Below are 18,213 nucleotides of genomic sequence, written 5' to 3'. Positions count from 1 at the left end.
GTCTTTATTAGTGTATGCTTGTGTATATATGTGTATGTATGAATGTATGTAACTCTGTATTCATGTATATGCAGGTGTATGCATGTGTTTGTATGAATAGGTGTATATGTGTGTTTGTACAAATGTGTGTCTATATGCGTATATGCATTTGTGCACATGTATGTGTATTTGTATGAATGTGTATATATGTGTGTTGTATGACTGTTTGTATGTATAAGTGTTTGTACAATTGTGTCTATATGCATATATGTGTATGTATGTTTGTATGCATGTGTGCATATGTGTGTCTGTATGAATGTGTGTGTATGTCTGTATAAATGTGTCTGTATGTGTGTGCGTTTTACAAATGTGCGTGTATGTGTGTCTTTATGAATGTGTGTATGTCTGTATGAATGTGTGTATGTTTGTATGAATGTGTGTATGTCTGTAAGAATGTGTGTATGTCTGTAAGAATGTTTCTCTATGAATGTGTGTCTGTATGAATGTGTGTGTCTGTATGTGTGTGCGTTTTACAAATGTGCGTGTATGTGCGTCTTTATGAATGTGTGTATGTCTGTATGAATGTGTGTATGTTTGTATGAATGTGTGTATGTCTGTAAGAATGTGTGTATGTCTGTAAGAATGTTTCTCTATGAATGTGTGTCTGTATGAATGTGTGTGTCTGTATGTGTGTGCGTTTTACAAATGTGTGTGTATGTGTGTCTGTAAGAATGTGTCTGTATGAATGTGTGTGTCTCTATGAATGTGTGTGTCTGTATTAATATGTGTGTCTCTATGAATGTGTGTGTCTGTATGTGTTTGCGTTTTACAAATGTGCGTGTATGTAAGAATGTATCTGTATGAATATGTGTGTCTGTATGAATGTGTGTACGTTTTACAAATGTGCATGTATGTGTGTCTGTAAGAATGTGTCTGTATAAATATGTGTCTGTATGAATATGTGTGTCTGTATGAATATGTGTGTATGTCTGTATGTGTGTTTTAGTTCAGTGTTTTTCAACCAGTGTGCCATGGCACACTAGTGTGCCGTGAGAGATCCTCAGGTGTGCCACGGCAGACTGACAACAGTGTGACATATTTTTTAAACTTTGCTTGTTTTTTACTCCCAGTGCAGGGGTAGTTTGTAGGAGGCATGGCATAACAGCACAATACATACAGTATGTGTGTGTTTGTGTGTATGTGTATATATATATGCTGTATTAGGCTACAATGTGTGATTTTTTTTAAATTTTGGGATGGTGGTGTGCCACAGGATTTTTTAATGTAAAAAAGTGTGCCACGGCAAAAAAAAGGTTAAAAATCACTGTTTTAGTTCATCTAGTTTGTAGGATAGCCTTATGCTTGTCTCAGGCATTCTTAAAGTCCCCCACTTTGCACTCTTTGAATCCTTTACTGAAGGAGCATCAATGCACCACTGGGAGTTAGCTGAACACATCAGGTAAGCCAATGATAAGAGGCATATATGTGAAACCACAAATCAGCAGCTAGCTCCCAGTAGTGTTTTGTTGCTGCTGAGCCTAACTTGGTATTCTTTTCAACAAGGGATACCAGGAGAACAAAGCAAATGAGATAATAGAAGTAAATTGGTAAGTTATTTAAAATTACATGCTCTATCTGAATCATGAAAGAAAATGGGAGGTTTCATATCACTTTAAGTTAAAAGGCAGAATTGATATTACCGACTAGATGCTGCATCAAGCAAGCAGGGTCAGCGCTATTACTAGTGTACCCACATGCCTACATTTTAAGGTGTAATTACTTATACATATTTTGTTTGCTCGTTTTAGAATAAAATAAGTGACTGACAAAGTTTTCTTATAAAAGTTATAAAAAGATATTACAGGTTTTTACTATAGCACTTTTGTAGCTACACATTACCCGACACTCGTGTGATTCTACAGCAGAAAACCCACAGGAAGAGCGGAACCAAAGTGCCGGGGTTTAGTTTTAGCCGAGTACAGATTGTCTGGCGCTGCCGGTTGGGTGAGCAAAGATGGATGACCTGGGATGCCCGAGATGTAAAACCACCAAATACCGAAATCCGTCCCTGAAGCTGATGGTGAATGTGTGCGGGCACACGCTGTAAGTGTGCATGTGTACTGAAAGCAAAATGCCACTAGTGTCACCGTGGGCTTGTGTATATTGATAGCAATATGCCACTAGTGTCACCGTGGGCTTGTGTATATTGATAGCAATATGCCACTAGTGTCACCGTGGGCTTGTGCACTGATATCAGTATGCCACTAGTGTTACTGTGGGCTTGTGCATATTGATAGCAATATGCCACTAGTGTCACTGTGGGCTTGTGTATATTGATAGCAATATGCCACTATTGTCACGGTGGGCTTGTGTAAATTGATAGCAATATGCCACTATTGTCACGGTGGGCTTGTGTAACTTGATAGCAATATGCCACTAGTGTCACTGTGGGTTTGTGTAAATTGATAGCAATATGCCACTAGTGTCCATGTGGGCTTGTGTATATTAATAGCAATATGCCACTAGTGTCCCTGTGGGCTTGTGTATATTGATAGCAATATGCCACTAGTGTCACTGTGGGCTTGTGTATATTGATAGCAATATGCCACTAGTGTCACTGTGGGCTTGTGTATATTGATAGCAATATGCCACTATTGTCACGGTGGGCTTGTGTAAATTGATAGCAATATGCCACTAGTGTCACTGTGGGCCTGTGTATATCGATAGCAATATGCCACTAGTGTCACTGTGGGCTTGTGTATATTTGATAGCAATATGCCACCAGTGTCACTATGGGCTTGTGTACTGTATATATACATATACACACTGTCATATGGTATCACTGGGTGTCATATAACATGTATAGGTGTATATATTGTACACTGTCATATAGTGTCACTGGATGCCGTATATAATGCACACTGTAATATAGTGTCACCAGGCAGGTGCAGATAATATGTATAGGTGTATATAATGCACACTGTAATATAGTGTCACCAGGTGCATATAAAATGTATAGGTGTATATAATGCACACTGTAATATAGTGTCACCAGGTTCATATAATATGTATAGGTGTATATAATGCACACTGTAATATAGTGTCACCAGGCAGGTGCAGATAATATGTATAGGTGTATATAATGCACACTGTAATATAGTGTCACCAGGTGCAGATAATATGTATAGGTGTATATAATGCACACTGTAATATAGTGTCACCAGGCAGGTGCAGATAATATGTATAGGTGTATATAATGTACACTGTAATATAGTGTCACCAGGCAGGTGCAGATAATATGTATAGGTGTATATAATGCACACTGTAATATAGTGTCACCAGGTGCAGATAATATGTATAGGTGTATATAATGCACACTGTAATATAGTGTCACCAGGCAGGTGCAGATAATATGTATAGGTGTATATAATGCACACTGTAATATAGTGTCACCAGGCAGGTGCAGATAATATGTATAGGTGTATATAATGCACACTGTAATATAGTGTCACCAGGCAGGTGCAGATAATATGTATAGGTGTATATAATGCACACTGTAATATAGTGTCACCAGGCAGGTGCAGATAATATGTATAGGTGTATATAATGCACACTGTAATATAGTGTCACCAGGCAGGTTCAGATAATATGTATAGGTGTATATAATGCACACTGTAATATAGTGTCACCAGGCAGGTGCAGATAATATGTATAGGTGTATATAATGCACACTGTAATATAGTGTCACCAGGCAGGTGCAGATAATATGTATAGGTGTATATAATGCACACTGTAATATAGTGTCACCAGGCAGGTGCAGATAATATGTATAGGTGTATATAATGCACACTGTAATATAGTGTCACCAGGCAGGTGCAGATAATATGTATAGGTGTATATAATGCACACTGTAATATAGTGTCACCAGGCAGGTTCAGATAATATGTATAGGTGTATATTATGCACACTGCCATATTGTGTTGCTGGATGCCATATAAAATGTATAGGTGTATATATTGCACACTGCCATATTGTGTTGCTGGATGCCATATAAAATGTATAGGTGTATATATTGCACACTGTCATATAGTGTCACTGGATGCCATATAAAATGTATAGGTGTATATAATGCATACTGTCATATAGTGTTACCAGGTGCATATGATATTTAAAGATGTGTATAGTGCACATTATCATATTGTGTTACTGGGTGCCATATAATGTTTCTAGGTGTATGTAATGCTTATATATCGTACAATGTAACTAGATGTCATAAATAAAACCTTTATCCAAACTGCTTGGGAACAGAAAAGGTTTGGATTTTGCAATATTTGCATCTGTAAATTGTGACAGTTTGGAGAGGGGATGGAATCAAGTGTAAACAACAATATCTTATATCATTTAGGCAATATTTGCATGTCATAATGTATTTTATACATGCAACCTAAAGGTAGTTTTATATTAATTATTACTTTAAAAAAAAAATATGAATTTAAAATATTTGGATTTCAATAAAGCTCTTTCCAAAAAAATAATAAAAAAAATAATAATTTGGATTTTAGAATAAGTTTGGATTTTTGAATTCCGGATTTGGGGATTTGTACCTGTAATGTGTTTAGGCGTATAAAAGGCTTGCATTCTAACAGGCCCATTTATCAAGCTCCGTACGGAGCTTGAAGGGCCGTGTTTCTGGCGAGTCTTCAGACTCGCCAGAAACACAACTTATGAAGCAGCGGTCTAAAGACAGCTGCTCCATAACCCTGTCCGCCTGCTCTGAACAGGCGGACAGGAATCGCCGGACATCAACCCGATCGAATACGATCGGGTTGATTGACAGCTCCCTGCTGGCGGCCGATTGGCCGCGAGTCAGCAGGGGGCGGCGTTGCACCAGCAGCTCTTGTGAGCTGCTGGTGCAATGTTAAATGCGGAGAGCGTATTGCTCTCCGCATTTAGCGAGGTCTTGCGGATCTGATCCGCAGTGTCGGATCAGGTCCGCAAGCCCTTTGATAAATGGGCCTGTTAGTGTCACTGGGTGCCAAATGTTTATATAATGCCATAGGTTGTCACTGAATGCCACATAATGTCTATGGGGATCTATAATGCATACAGTCTGGCTGTCACATAATGTCCATGTGTGTATATAAGACATACAGCTATAGGGTTTCACTTGCTGCTACCAAATGTCTATAGGTATGTATAATGCATCATTGTTGCATCCCTGGCTGTCATATAATGTGTACAATCATGTCAGTCATGTATAGTATGTATTGTCATATAATACGCACCCTGTATTGTTGGTATTCTATGTGGTTTGCCATTATTATAGTATATAACATAAAAAAAGGGATGCATAGTACAGGGATCATAAAAGATTTTGCATGTATACTATATCAGCAGGGCTTGACAAATCCAGTAGCCAGGGAGCCACTGGCTCCTAACGTTTTGGGTTATTCTCCATATATCTCTATGCAAATACCACTGTCTAGCTCCCAAAAGCATTACTGGCTCCTAAATATTCTTACTGGCTCCTAAATTTTAAACAGATTTGTCGACCCCTGGTATCAGTGTATCTTAAAATGTTTATAATTATTTATTTATTTATTTATTTATAAAATATTTTACCAGGAAGGATACATTGAGATTTCTCTCGTTTTCAAGTATGTCCTGGGATCACAAAACATTACATTGATACAATAGGGTACAATAAAATACAAAAACAATAATAATAATACACAATATATACAAACATTTAACATAGAGCAGGTATGAAATATTTAATCAACCATGACAGGAGCATTCTGTTTTGAGATATGTATAGAGGGATCTCTTAAAGGATATTAGGCTTGGGGAAGTTTTTAAAGTGTGAGGGAGGTCATTCCATAACTGTGGTGCTCTGTAGGAAAAGGAGGATCGAGCTGCTTTCTTTTTGTATTGAGGCAAACTAAATAATGTGCTGGTATTGGATCGGAGGTTATAGGAGGTGGGAATAGCAGGGGAGAGCATTCTGCTCAGGTAGGGTGGGAGCTTCCCAGAAAGGCTCTTAAAGACAAGGCAGGAAAGATGGAGGGTGCGTCTGGATTCCAGCGACAGCCAGTTTAGTTCTTTTAGCATGTCACAATGGTGGGTCCTGTAGTTACATTGTAGCACAAAGCGGCAGAGCGAGTTATATAATGTATTTAGTTTATTAAGGTGAGTTTGCGGAGCAGGTGCATATACTATGTCCCCATAATCCAAGATAGGCATCAGCATTTGCTGTACAATCTTTTCCTTTACTGTAGGGCTGAGGCAAGATTTGTTTCTGTACAGGGCACCTAGTTTTGGATAAAGTTTAGAGGCAATTTTTTCTATGTGGAGTCCAAAAGATAGATTGGGGTCTAACAACATACCTAAGTATTTAAAAGAGTGGACTGCGGTCAGCGTGCAATTGGATTTTGTTTTGATGCGAAGATGGGAATTTTGTAATTTATGTATTTTAGGTCCCGTTCCAAAGATCATTGTGACCGTTTTGTCAGTGTTTAGGAAGAGTTTGTTTTTTGAGATCCACTTTTCTACCTCTGTGAACTGGTCTTGGAGCACTGTTTCAAGCTGCAGCAGATCAGATTTGTTTGCATAGATTACCGTGTCGTCTGCGTACATGTGTACAGTTGAGGATTTGCAGACATTAGGCAAATCATTTATAAATAATGTGAATAGTAGGGGGCCGAGAATGGAACCTTGGGGAACACCACACGTGACTGGGAGAGGGAGGGAGTCACTGTTAGAGACAGAGACATATTGTGATCGATCCGATACATATGATTTAAACCAGGTTAACGGGTGATCAGCAATACCAGAGTTTTTTAGTTTGAGAAGTAGTAGGTCATGGTCCACTGTGTCAAAAGCCTTTGCAAAATCAAGGAAAATAGCTCCAGTTAGGTCTCCTTGTTCCATGGCAGTTTGGATGTCGTTGCAAACTTTTTGGAGGGCAGTTGTAGTGGAGTGATTTGGTCTGAAACCTGATTGATCAGGGGTCAGATAGTTAGAAAGTTGATAATACTCGCATAATTGCGTATGGACGCATTTTTCTAGGATTTTTGACAATACAGGGAGCAGTGATATAGGACGATAGTTAGAAACCAAGGTTAACTCCCCACTTTTATGAATAGGCACTACTCTTGCAGTTTTCCAGAGTTTGGGTATGTATCCAGACACCAAGGATTCGTTAATTAGGGTTGCAACAGGCTTAGCAATTGCCGGCGCACTGAGCTTCAACAGCATTGCTGGGATTTGATCAGGTCCAGACTGGTTTTTCATTTTTAGATTATCGAGGTGTTTCTTAATGACATTGAAGGGTACAGGTCTAAAATTGAACTTTTCTATATTGGGTCTTTGCTGTTTTAGTGGGGCCTGATCCACATTTGTAGCTTCAGGATGTGTGCCATTTATTAGTTTGTCAATCAGGGTGGTGGAGCATCCTACAAAATAATTGTTAAAGGCATTTGCTACTTCTAAGGGGAGTTGCAGGTTTTGGTTATCCACATTGACAGTGGAGGGTTGGGAGTGGATTGGTGGATTTTGTAAGTTATTTGTGTGTTACATAGTATTGTATATGATAATGTATTGCAAATACCTGTATGTATAGTGTCACAGAGGCACGTATAGTTTGTCACATTGGACATACCAGAATGTATAGTGTGTCACAGAGGCATGTATAGTTACTCACACTGCACATACCAGTATGTATATTGTGTCACACTGCACATACCAGTATGTTTAGTGTGTCACAGAGGCATGTATAGTTACTCACACTGCACATACCAGTATGTTTAGTGTGTCACAGAGGCATGTATAGTTACTCACACTGCACATACCAGTATGTATATTGTGTCACAGAGGCACGTATAGTTTGTCACGCTGCACATACTAGTATGTATAGTTAATCACAGAGGCACGTATAGTTTGTCACACTGCACATACTAGTATGTTTAGTGTGTCACAGAGGCACGTATAGTTTGTCACACTGCACATACTAGTATGTATAGTTAATCACAGAGGCACATATAATTGGTCACATTGCACATACTATTATGTATAGTGTGTCACAGAGGCATGTATAGTTTGTCACACTGCACATACCAGTATGTTTAGTGTGTCACAGAGGTATGTATAGTTTGTCACACTGCACATACCAGTATGTATATTGTGTCACAGAGGCACGTATAGTTTGTCACACTGCACATACTAGTATGTTTAGTGTGTCACAGAGGTATGTATAGTTTGTCACACTGCACATACCAGTATGTATAGTGTGTCACAGAGGCATGTATAGTTTGTCACACTGCACATACCAGTATGTTTAGTGTGTCACAGAGGCATGTATAGTTACTCACACTGCACATACCAGTATGTATATTATGTCACAGAGGCATGTATAGTTTGTCACACTGCACATACTAGTATGTTTAGTGTGTCACAGAGGCATGTATAGTTACTCACACTGCACATACCAGTATGTATATTGTGTCACAGAGGCACGTATAGTTTGTCACACTGCACATACTAGTATGTTTAGTGTGTCACAGAGGCACATATAGTTTGTCACACTGCACATACTAGTATGTATAGTTAATCACAGAGGCACATATAATTGGTCACATTGCACATACTATTATGTATAGTGTGTCACAGAGGCATGTATAGTTTGTCACACTGCACATACCAGTATGTTTAGTGTGTCACAGAGGTATGTATAGTTTGTCACACTGCACATACCAGTATGTATATTGTGTCACAGAGGCACGTATAGTTTGTCACACTGCACATACTAGTATGTTTAGTGTGTCACAGAGGTATGTATAGTTTGTCACACTGCACATACCAGTATGTTTAGTGTGTCACAGAGGCATGTATAGTTTGTCACACTGCACATACCAGTATGTATATTGTGTCACAGAGGCATGTATAGTTTGTCAAACTGCACATACCAGTATGTATGTTTGTCACACTGCACATACCAGTATGTATATTGTGTCACAGAGGCACGTATAGTTTGTCACACTGCACATACCAGTATGTATATTGTGTCACAGAGGCATGTATAGTTTGTCACACTGCACATACCAGTATGTATATTGTGTCACAGAGGCATGTATAGTTTGTCACACTGCACATACCAGTATGTATATTGTGTCACAGAGGCACGTATAGTTTGTCACACTGCACATAACGGTATGTATATTGTGTCACAGAGGCACGTATAGTTTGTCACACTGCACATAACGGTATGTATAGTGTGTCACAGAGGCACGTATAGTTTGTCACACTGCACATAACGGTATGTATAGTGTGTCACAGAGGCACGTATAGTTTGTCACATTGCACATAACGGTATGTATAGTGTGTCACAGAGGCACGTATAGTTTGTCACATTGCACATAACGGTATGTATAGTGTGTCACAGAGGCATGTATAGTTTGTCACATTGCACATAACGGTATGTATAGTGTGTCACAGAGGAATGTATAGTTTGTCACATTGCACATAACGGTATGTATAGTGTGTTACAGAGACACGTATAGTTTGTCACATTGCACATAACGGTATGTATAGTGTGTTACAGAGACACGTATAGTTTGTCACATTGCACATAACGGTATGTATAGTGTGTTACAGAGACACGTATAGTTTGTCACATTGCACATAACGGTATGTATAGTGTGTTACAGAGACACGTATAGTTTGTCACACTGCACATAACGGTATGTATAGTGTGTCACAGAGGCATGTATAGTTACTCACACTGCACATACCAGTATGTTTAGTGTGTCACAGAGGTATGTATAGTTTGTCACATTGCACATAACGGTATGTATAGTGTGTCACAGAGGCACGTATAGTTTGTCACATTGCACATAACGGTATGTATAGTGTGTTACAGAGACACGTATAGTTTGTCACATTGCACATAACGGTATGTATAGTGTGTTACAGAGACACGTATAGTTTGTCACATTGCACATAACGGTATGTATAGTGTGTCACAGAGGCACGTATAGTTTGTCACATTGCACATAACGGTATGTATAGTGTGTCACAGAGGCACGTATAGTTTGTCACATTGCACATAACGGTATGTATAGTGTGTTACAGAGGCACGTATAGTTTGTCACATTGCACATAACGGTATGTATAGTGTGTCACAGAGGCACGTATAGTTTGTCACATTGCACATAACGGTATGTATAGTGTGTCACAGAGGCACGTATAGTTTGTCACATTGCACATAATGGTATGTATAGTGTGTCACAGAGGCACGTATAGTTTGTCACATTGCACATAACGGTATGTATAGTGTGTCACAGAGACACGTATAGTTTGTCACATTGCACATAACGGTATGTATAGTGTGTTACAGAGACACGTATAGTTTGTCACACTGCACATAACGGTATGTATAGTGTGTCACAGAGACACGTATAGTTTGTCACACTGCATATACCAATATGTATAGTGTGTTACAGAGACACGTATAGTTTGTCACACTGCACATAACGGTATGTATAGTGTGTCACAGAGACACGTATAGTTTGAATTGCAAATGTATAAAGAAGCATGCATACCGTGTCACAGATTATCACATAAAAGTCGCTCACATCCTAAAACTAGAAGCTGTGTATGTCTCTTGGTATTTTTTGTACAGTCACTTAGAAACATCACTGAAAACAGAACTCGGCACAAGCTGTCACTTGTATGAACTAAAGCACTTGTAGATATATTGTTCATTTGATTACTGTGTTTATTAATAGCATTGAAATTTGCTAATGTGCCGTGGGAGTGAAAGAGCCATTGTACTTTTATGTGCTACTGAGTGTAATGCATTTAATGTACTCTCATTGCACTTATATGCGCTACTGAGTGTAATGCATTTAATGTAATCTCATTGCACTTATATGCGCTACTGTGTGTAATGCATTTAATGTACTCTCATTGCACTTATATGCGCTACTGTGTGTAATGCATTTAATGTACTCTCATTGCACTTATATGCGCTACTGTGTGTAATGCATTTAATGTACTCTCATTGCACTTATATGCGCTACTGTGTGTAATGCATTTAATGTACTCTCATTGCACTTATATGCGCTACTGTGTGTAATGCATTTTATGTAAACTCATTGCATTTATATGCGCTACTGAGTGTAATGCATTTAATGTAATCTCATTGCACTTATATGCGCTACTGAGTGTAATGCATTTAATGTAATCTCATTGCACTTAAATGCGCTACTGAGTGTAATGCATTTAATGTAATCTCATTGCACTTATATGCGCTACTGAGTGTAATGCATTTAATGTAATCTCATTGCATTTATATGCGCTACTAAGTGTAATGCATTTTATGTACTCTCATTGCACTTATATGCGCTACTGAGTGTAATGCATTTAATGTAATCTCATTGCACTTATATGCGCTACTGTGTGTAATGCATTTAATGTACTCTCATTGCACTTATATGCGCTACTGTGTGTAATGCATTTAATGTACTCTCATTGCACTTATATGCGCTACTGTGTGTAATGCATTTTATGTAAACTCATTGCATTTATATGCGCTACTGAGTGTAATGCATTTAATGTAATCTCATTGCACTTATATGCGCTACTGAGTGTAATGCATTTAATGTACTCTCATTGCACTTAAATGCGCTACTGAGTGTAATGCATTTAATGTAATCTCATTGCACTTATATGCGCTACTGAGTGTAATGCATTTAATGTAATCTCATTGCATTTATATGCGCTACTAAGTGTAATGCATTTTATGTACTCTCATTGCACTTATATGCGCTACTGAGTGTAATGCATTTAATGTAATCTCATTGCACTTATATGCGCTACTGAGTGTAATGCATTTTATGTAATCTCATTGCACTTATATGCGCTACTGAGTGTAATGCATTTTATGTAATCTCATTGCACTTATATGCGCTACTGAGTGTAATGCATTTTATGTAATCTCATTGCACTTACATGCGCTACTGAGTGTAATGCATTTTATGTAATCTCATTGCACTTACATGCGCTACTGAGTGTAATGCATTTTATGTAATCTCATTGCACTTACATGCGCTACTGAGTGTAATGCATTTTATGTAATCTCATTGCACTTATATGCGCTACTGAGTGTAATGCATTTAATGTAATCTCATTGCATTTATATGCGCTACTGAGTGTAATGCATTTTATGTACTCTCATTGCACTTACATGCGCTACTGAGTGTAATGCATTTTATGTAATCTCATTGCACTTATATGCGCTACTGAGTGAAATGCATTTTATATAATCTCATTGCACCGGCTGAAAAGCTTTGATGTGGTATTTTTTGTACAGTCACTTAGAAACATCACTGAAAACAGAACTCGGCACAAGCTGTCACTTGTATGAACTAAAGCACTTGTAGATATATTGTTCATTTGATTACTGTGTTTATTAATAGCATTGAAATTTGCTAATGTGCCGTGGGAGTGAAAGAGCCATTGTACTTTTATGTGCTACTGAGTGTAATGCATTTAATGTACTCTCATTGCACTTATATGCGCTACTGAGTGTAATGCATTTAATGTAATCTCATTGCACTTATATGCGCTACTGTGTGTAATGCATTTAATGTACTCTCATTGCACTTATATGCGCTACTGTGTGTAATGCATTTAATGTACTCTCATTGCACTTATATGCGCTACTGTGTGTAATGCATTTAATGTACTCTCATTGCACTTATATGCGCTACTGTGTGTAATGCATTTAATGTACTCTCATTGCACTTATATGCGCTACTGTGTGTAATGCATTTTATGTAAACTCATTGCATTTATATGCGCTACTGAGTGTAATGCATTTAATGTAATCTCATTGCACTTATATGCGCTACTGAGTGTAATGCATTTTATGTACTCTCATTGCACTTATATGCGCTACTGAGTGTAATGCATTTAATGTAATCTCATTGCACTTATATGCGCTACTGAGTGTAATGCATTTTATGTAATCTCATTGCACTTATATGCGCTACTGAGTGTAATGCATTTTATGTAATCTCATTGCACTTACATGCGCTACTGAGTGTAATGCATTTTATGTAATCTCATTGCACTTACATGCGCTACTGAGTGTAATGCATTTTATGTAATCTCATTGCACTTACATGCGCTACTGAGTGTAATTCATTTAATGTAATCTCATTGCACTTATATGCGCTACTGAGTGTAATGCATTTAATGTAATCTCATTGCATTTATATGCGCTACTGAGTGTAATGCATTTAATGTAATCTCATTGCATTTATATGCGCTACTGAGTGTAATGCATTTTATGTAATCTCATTGCACTTATATGCGCTACTGAGTGAAATGCATTTTATGTAATCTCATTGCACTTATATGCGCTACTGAGTGAAATGCATTTTATATAATCTCATTGCACCGGCTGAAAAGCTTTGATGTGACCGCTTTTGGACAATCAACCTTTGACACACAGCTCTCTGTATAACTTTGTTGCGGAGACCTTTTAAATTCACCACTGAATTAATAGCCAATAAGAAGTGATCCAAATGGGGGTCCACAATTGGAGGATTAGTAACACGTGACCGCAATATGCGGAAGGAGAACAGACAACCTCACTAAGCCTGAAGGGACGCTGAAAGAACGCTGTAGCGGTAAACCCGCCACAATGTGCATAGACAACATAAGCCGATTTGCAGGTATAAACCCTTTAATGTGGTAATGTTTCCCAGTGTATAGATGGGAAATTATACCCCCCTTGATAATGTTGTTGCATTGGGCAATTCAGCTTATGTTGTCTATGCGCTAAAGTGCCCATGTGGGCTTCTATACGTTGGAGAAACAACCCAAAAGATAAGGGATCGCATTTGCCAACATAAGTCGACCATACAAAATGCTACATCTCCCCGTCCCAGCGCACTTTGCAGAAATGGGGCATCAGGCCAATCGGTTGATATACATGGTTATTGATAGTACCCCTAAAAAACCAAGAGGGGGCGATAGAGTAAGGTACCTTCTAAATAGAGAAACCAAATGGATCTGGCGACTTAAAGGGACAGTCTACACCAGCATTTTTATTGTTTTAAAAGATAGATAATCCCTTTATTACCCATTCCCCAGTTTTGCATAACCAACACAGTTATATTAATATACTTTTAACCTCTGTGATTATCTTGTATCTAAACCTCTGCAAACTGCCCCTTTATTTCAGTTCTTTTGACAGACTTGCAGTTTAGCCAATCAGTGTCTGCTCCCAGATAACTTCACGTGCACGAGCACAGTGTTATCTAAATGAAATACGTGAACTAACATCCTCTAGTGGTGAAAAACTGTTAAAATGCATTCTGAAAAGATGTGGCCTTCAAGGTCTAAGAAATTAGCATATGAACCTCCTAGGTTAAAGGGACAGTCTAGTCCAAAAAAAACTTTCATGATTCAGATAGGGCATGTAATTTTAAACAATTTTCCAATTTACTTTTATCACCAATTTTTCTTTATTCTCTTGGTATTCTTAGTTGAAAGCTTAATCTAGGAGGTTCATATGCTAATTTCTTAGACCTTGAAGGCCGCCTCTTAAGAATGCATTTTAACAGGTTTTTCACCACTAGAGGGTATTAGCTCATGTTTTTCATATAGATAACACTGTGCTCGTGCACGTGAAGTTACCTGGGAGCCATCACTGATTGGCTAAACTGCAAGTCTGTCAAATGAACTGAAATAAAGGGGCAGTCTGTAGAGGCTTAGATAGAAGATAATCACAGAGGTAAAAATATATAAATATAACTGACTTGGTTATGCAAAACTAGGGAATGGGTAAAAAAAAGGGATTATCTATCTTTTAAAACAATAACAATTCTGGTGTAGACTGTCCCTTTAAGCTTTCAACTAAGAATACCAAGAGTACAAAGCAAAATTGGTGATAAAAGTAAATTGGAAAATTGTTTAAAATTACATGCTCTATCTGAATCATGAAAGTTTATTTTGGCCTAGACTGTCCCTTTAATACCATGTTCCCTAAGGGGCTTAATAGGGAGTTTGATCTTCTCCCCTTAATTTAAACTTGCTCTGGTGTATGTTCTTACCTTGTAACCACATATGTAAGTTAATGTTTAACTTATTTTGGGTGTGTATATTAACTCATCGTGGTTGTTTTTTTGCTGCATTTGTTTTTAATCAGGTTGTCCAATGCACCCATAATGAATTAAGGGTTAATGTAATCATTTTTTGTGTTCAATGAAATGACTTGTGATGATGTCCCTTCCCTTAACCCCTCCCATGTGTGTTGATTGGACACCTGTTTTATCATTGTACCTATAAATTGTGTGTTGTATGTATTTGTGATTAGCTTGAGAAAGGGGCAGGTGCCCCGAAACGTTGCTCTTAATAAAAGGTAAAGCCTTCCTACTGTGTGCCACCTTGTGTTTTGTTACTTTGTATCCAGAGGCCTAGAGGGCGGTCTCCATGGTGCTGCACCTGACTCTTATGATTACATACTGAGATAGTGCGGATCTCACTGCTCTTCTCTCCTAAGCGCCATGCACTGGCTTAGTTATGCATCACATCCATATCTCCCGAGAAGCCCAGGCTCCCGGATTTGTCAAGCTGTCTTTTAAAGGGCATGCTTTAGGTATTAAAAGAATATATTTATTAGCTTCTATGCTTATATTAGTGGTATATAATTTGTTTAGGACATATTTATTACTCATGAGCCCAGTATATGGGCACATTAGGCACCTTGTCATTTATGTCCAAGATGGTTTTTAAATAAAATTGGCTGGTACATTAATTTGTGAAGAATGTTAAAAGTGTTTCATAAACATTTTTATACAAATCTTTATTTATCTGTATTGAAATATGTTTTAAAACAAATGTAGTTTATATGTGTTATGGTGGCTTTGATGATCCCTAGTATCAGTCTGAAATAGAGCTGTAATCAGGATACTGTTTGGTAATGTGACGTTTATATACACTGATTGCTGTGCATGTGGCCTTCTGACCTCTCAGTGATTGACTTTCTGATCAGGTTGTCCCCTTATTTGCACATGCTTAGGTTGTTTTCTTATTACTGTATATTACATTGATTAAAGCATTCCTGCCATGTCTTGAAATGATTAAGCATCCGATTTGACATTCTGTGCAGAGGTAAATCAGACCAGGGGTCAACACTGTGATCTAGGAATCCAATCATCATGTGAGGTAAATGCCATCTATGTGCTAGATTATATTCTAGTTGCAAATGTTATCCGTTTGTTTTACAGAATATTCTTCTGTGCAGTGTATATGTATATATAGGTATTTAGTTATCCGTTTGTTTTACAGAATATTCTTCTGTGCAGTATATATATATATATAGGTGTTTAGTTATCCGTTTGTTTTACAGAATATTCTTCTGTGCAGTGTATATGTATATATAGGTATTTAGTTATCCGTTTGTTTTACAGAATATTCTTCTGTGCAGTATATATATATATATAGGTGTTTAGTTATCCGTTTGTTTTACAGAATATTCTTCTGTGCAGTATATATATATATATATATATAGGTGTTTAGTTATCCGTTTGTTTTACAGAATATTCTTCTGTGCAGTGTATATGTATATATAGGTATTTAGTTATCCGTTTGTTTTACAGAATATTCTTCTGTGCAGTGTATATGTATATATAGGTGTTTAGTTATCCGTTTGTTTTACAGAATATTCTTCTTTGCAGTGTATATGTATATATAGGTGTTTAGTTATCCGTTTGTTTTACAGAATATTCTTCTGTGCAGTGTATATATATATATATATATATATATATATATATATATATATATATATATATATATATATATATAATATAGGTATTTAGTTATCCGTTTGTTTTACAGAATATTCTTCTGTGCAGTGTATATGTACAGTATGTATATATAGGTATTTAGTTATCCGTTTGTTTTACAGAATATTCTTCTGTGCAGTGTATATGTATAAGAACAGGAGAAGTAGACCGAGCGCTACACCCAGGGCCTTAAGCTTACTAACTATATAGCCTCCTAGTAGGCTAACAATACAAAAGTTAAAATGGGGAGAGAGTAAGCGCTAAAAAGCTTAAAAGGCTAGTAAAAGGTACATTTTAATACATATAAAAATTTACAAATGGCAATCAGACGCATGGATCCATGTCTGACTTAACAAAAAAATATATATAATAAACAAATCTAAAAATATCTAAAAATATCCAATGGAGTAAAGCATGCGACGCTGACTTAGTGAGCCAGTGATGAGGAGTTAGAAGGACATGTACATTCAATAATATAAACAACCTAAGTGAGTGATTGAGTGCACACAATAGCTTTCAACAAAGAAAAATAGCATTCACAAAAAATAGCATTCACAAAAAATAGTGTTCACAAAAATTGGCGTACATAAAAAATGTTCAAATGTTCAACCGGTTATATGTAAGTGAATCCAGTAGTGTTTCCTCCAAAGTGACGTGTAGAAATATAACGTGAAGTCAATAATAGTAGAATGTAAACGTTGAGTGGGTCAAATTATTGTGGTTCAGCTGCTAAATTAAAAAATTGTAAATCCGTGAGGTGTATAAAAATAAAAATAAAAATAACTTGTGAAAAAATCCACGTGGAAAACTTGAATTCAAATGATAAACAAAGGTCAAAAATCAAAAGACAAAAATAGAAAATCAGTGATAATATTAAAAAGCATTAAAGATCTAGTGAAAACAAATCCTTAATTCAGATGTTAAAAATCCTTGGTAAGATCCATAACAAACAAATACATCGATAAAATACCTAAAAGGGAACAAAAGAGAAACAAATAGTGCAACACTGTATATGATATATAATATAGGTAATTAAAACCAAGCTCACCAGTATGCCAACGCGTTTCGGCCTAGACTAGGCCTTTCTCAAGACTATATCTTGAGAAAAATATTTGTTTTTCTCTTTCATTTAAAATACTTTTTTAAATGTTTTTTTTTTTTTTTACTTTTGTTCCTGTCCCGAAATAAATCAGTTTTCTTGTTATACTTACCTCTCCACCTGTAAAGCATAAATAGTTGTCCTATTCAGTCAGTGAGGATTAGTAGGAAGCGTATAACCAATCCTGCAATCCATATTTGCTTGACTTTTTGATGTGGCAAAATGCCCCCACATTTTTACGTGTAAATGCTGCTTTTTCAAAGTCATGACATAAAATGT

The 18,213-nt window shown here is 37.1% G+C and overlaps 1 protein-coding gene across 1 annotated transcript in view; it reads left to right on the top strand.

The window, feature by feature from the left end:
* The first annotated feature begins 1,958 nt into the window (after positions 1-1,958).
* Positions 1,959-18,213, top strand: part of MNAT1 (MNAT1 component of CDK activating kinase) — a 229,824-nt gene continuing 213,569 nt past the window's right edge. Inside the window, exon 1 of the mRNA XM_053697295.1 lies at positions 1,959-2,082. Coding sequence (XP_053553270.1) covers positions 1,994-2,082 — 89 coding nt within the window. The 5' untranslated portion in view covers positions 1,959-1,993. The remainder of the gene's footprint in view (positions 2,083-18,213) is intronic.

This window comes from Bombina bombina, chromosome 1 (assembly GCF_027579735.1).
Source record: "Bombina bombina isolate aBomBom1 chromosome 1, aBomBom1.pri, whole genome shotgun sequence".
NCBI lineage: Eukaryota > Metazoa > Chordata > Amphibia > Anura > Bombinatoridae > Bombina > Bombina bombina.
The sequence above is the reverse complement of the archived record's forward strand: the minus strand, read 5'-3'. Positions and strand labels throughout refer to the sequence as shown.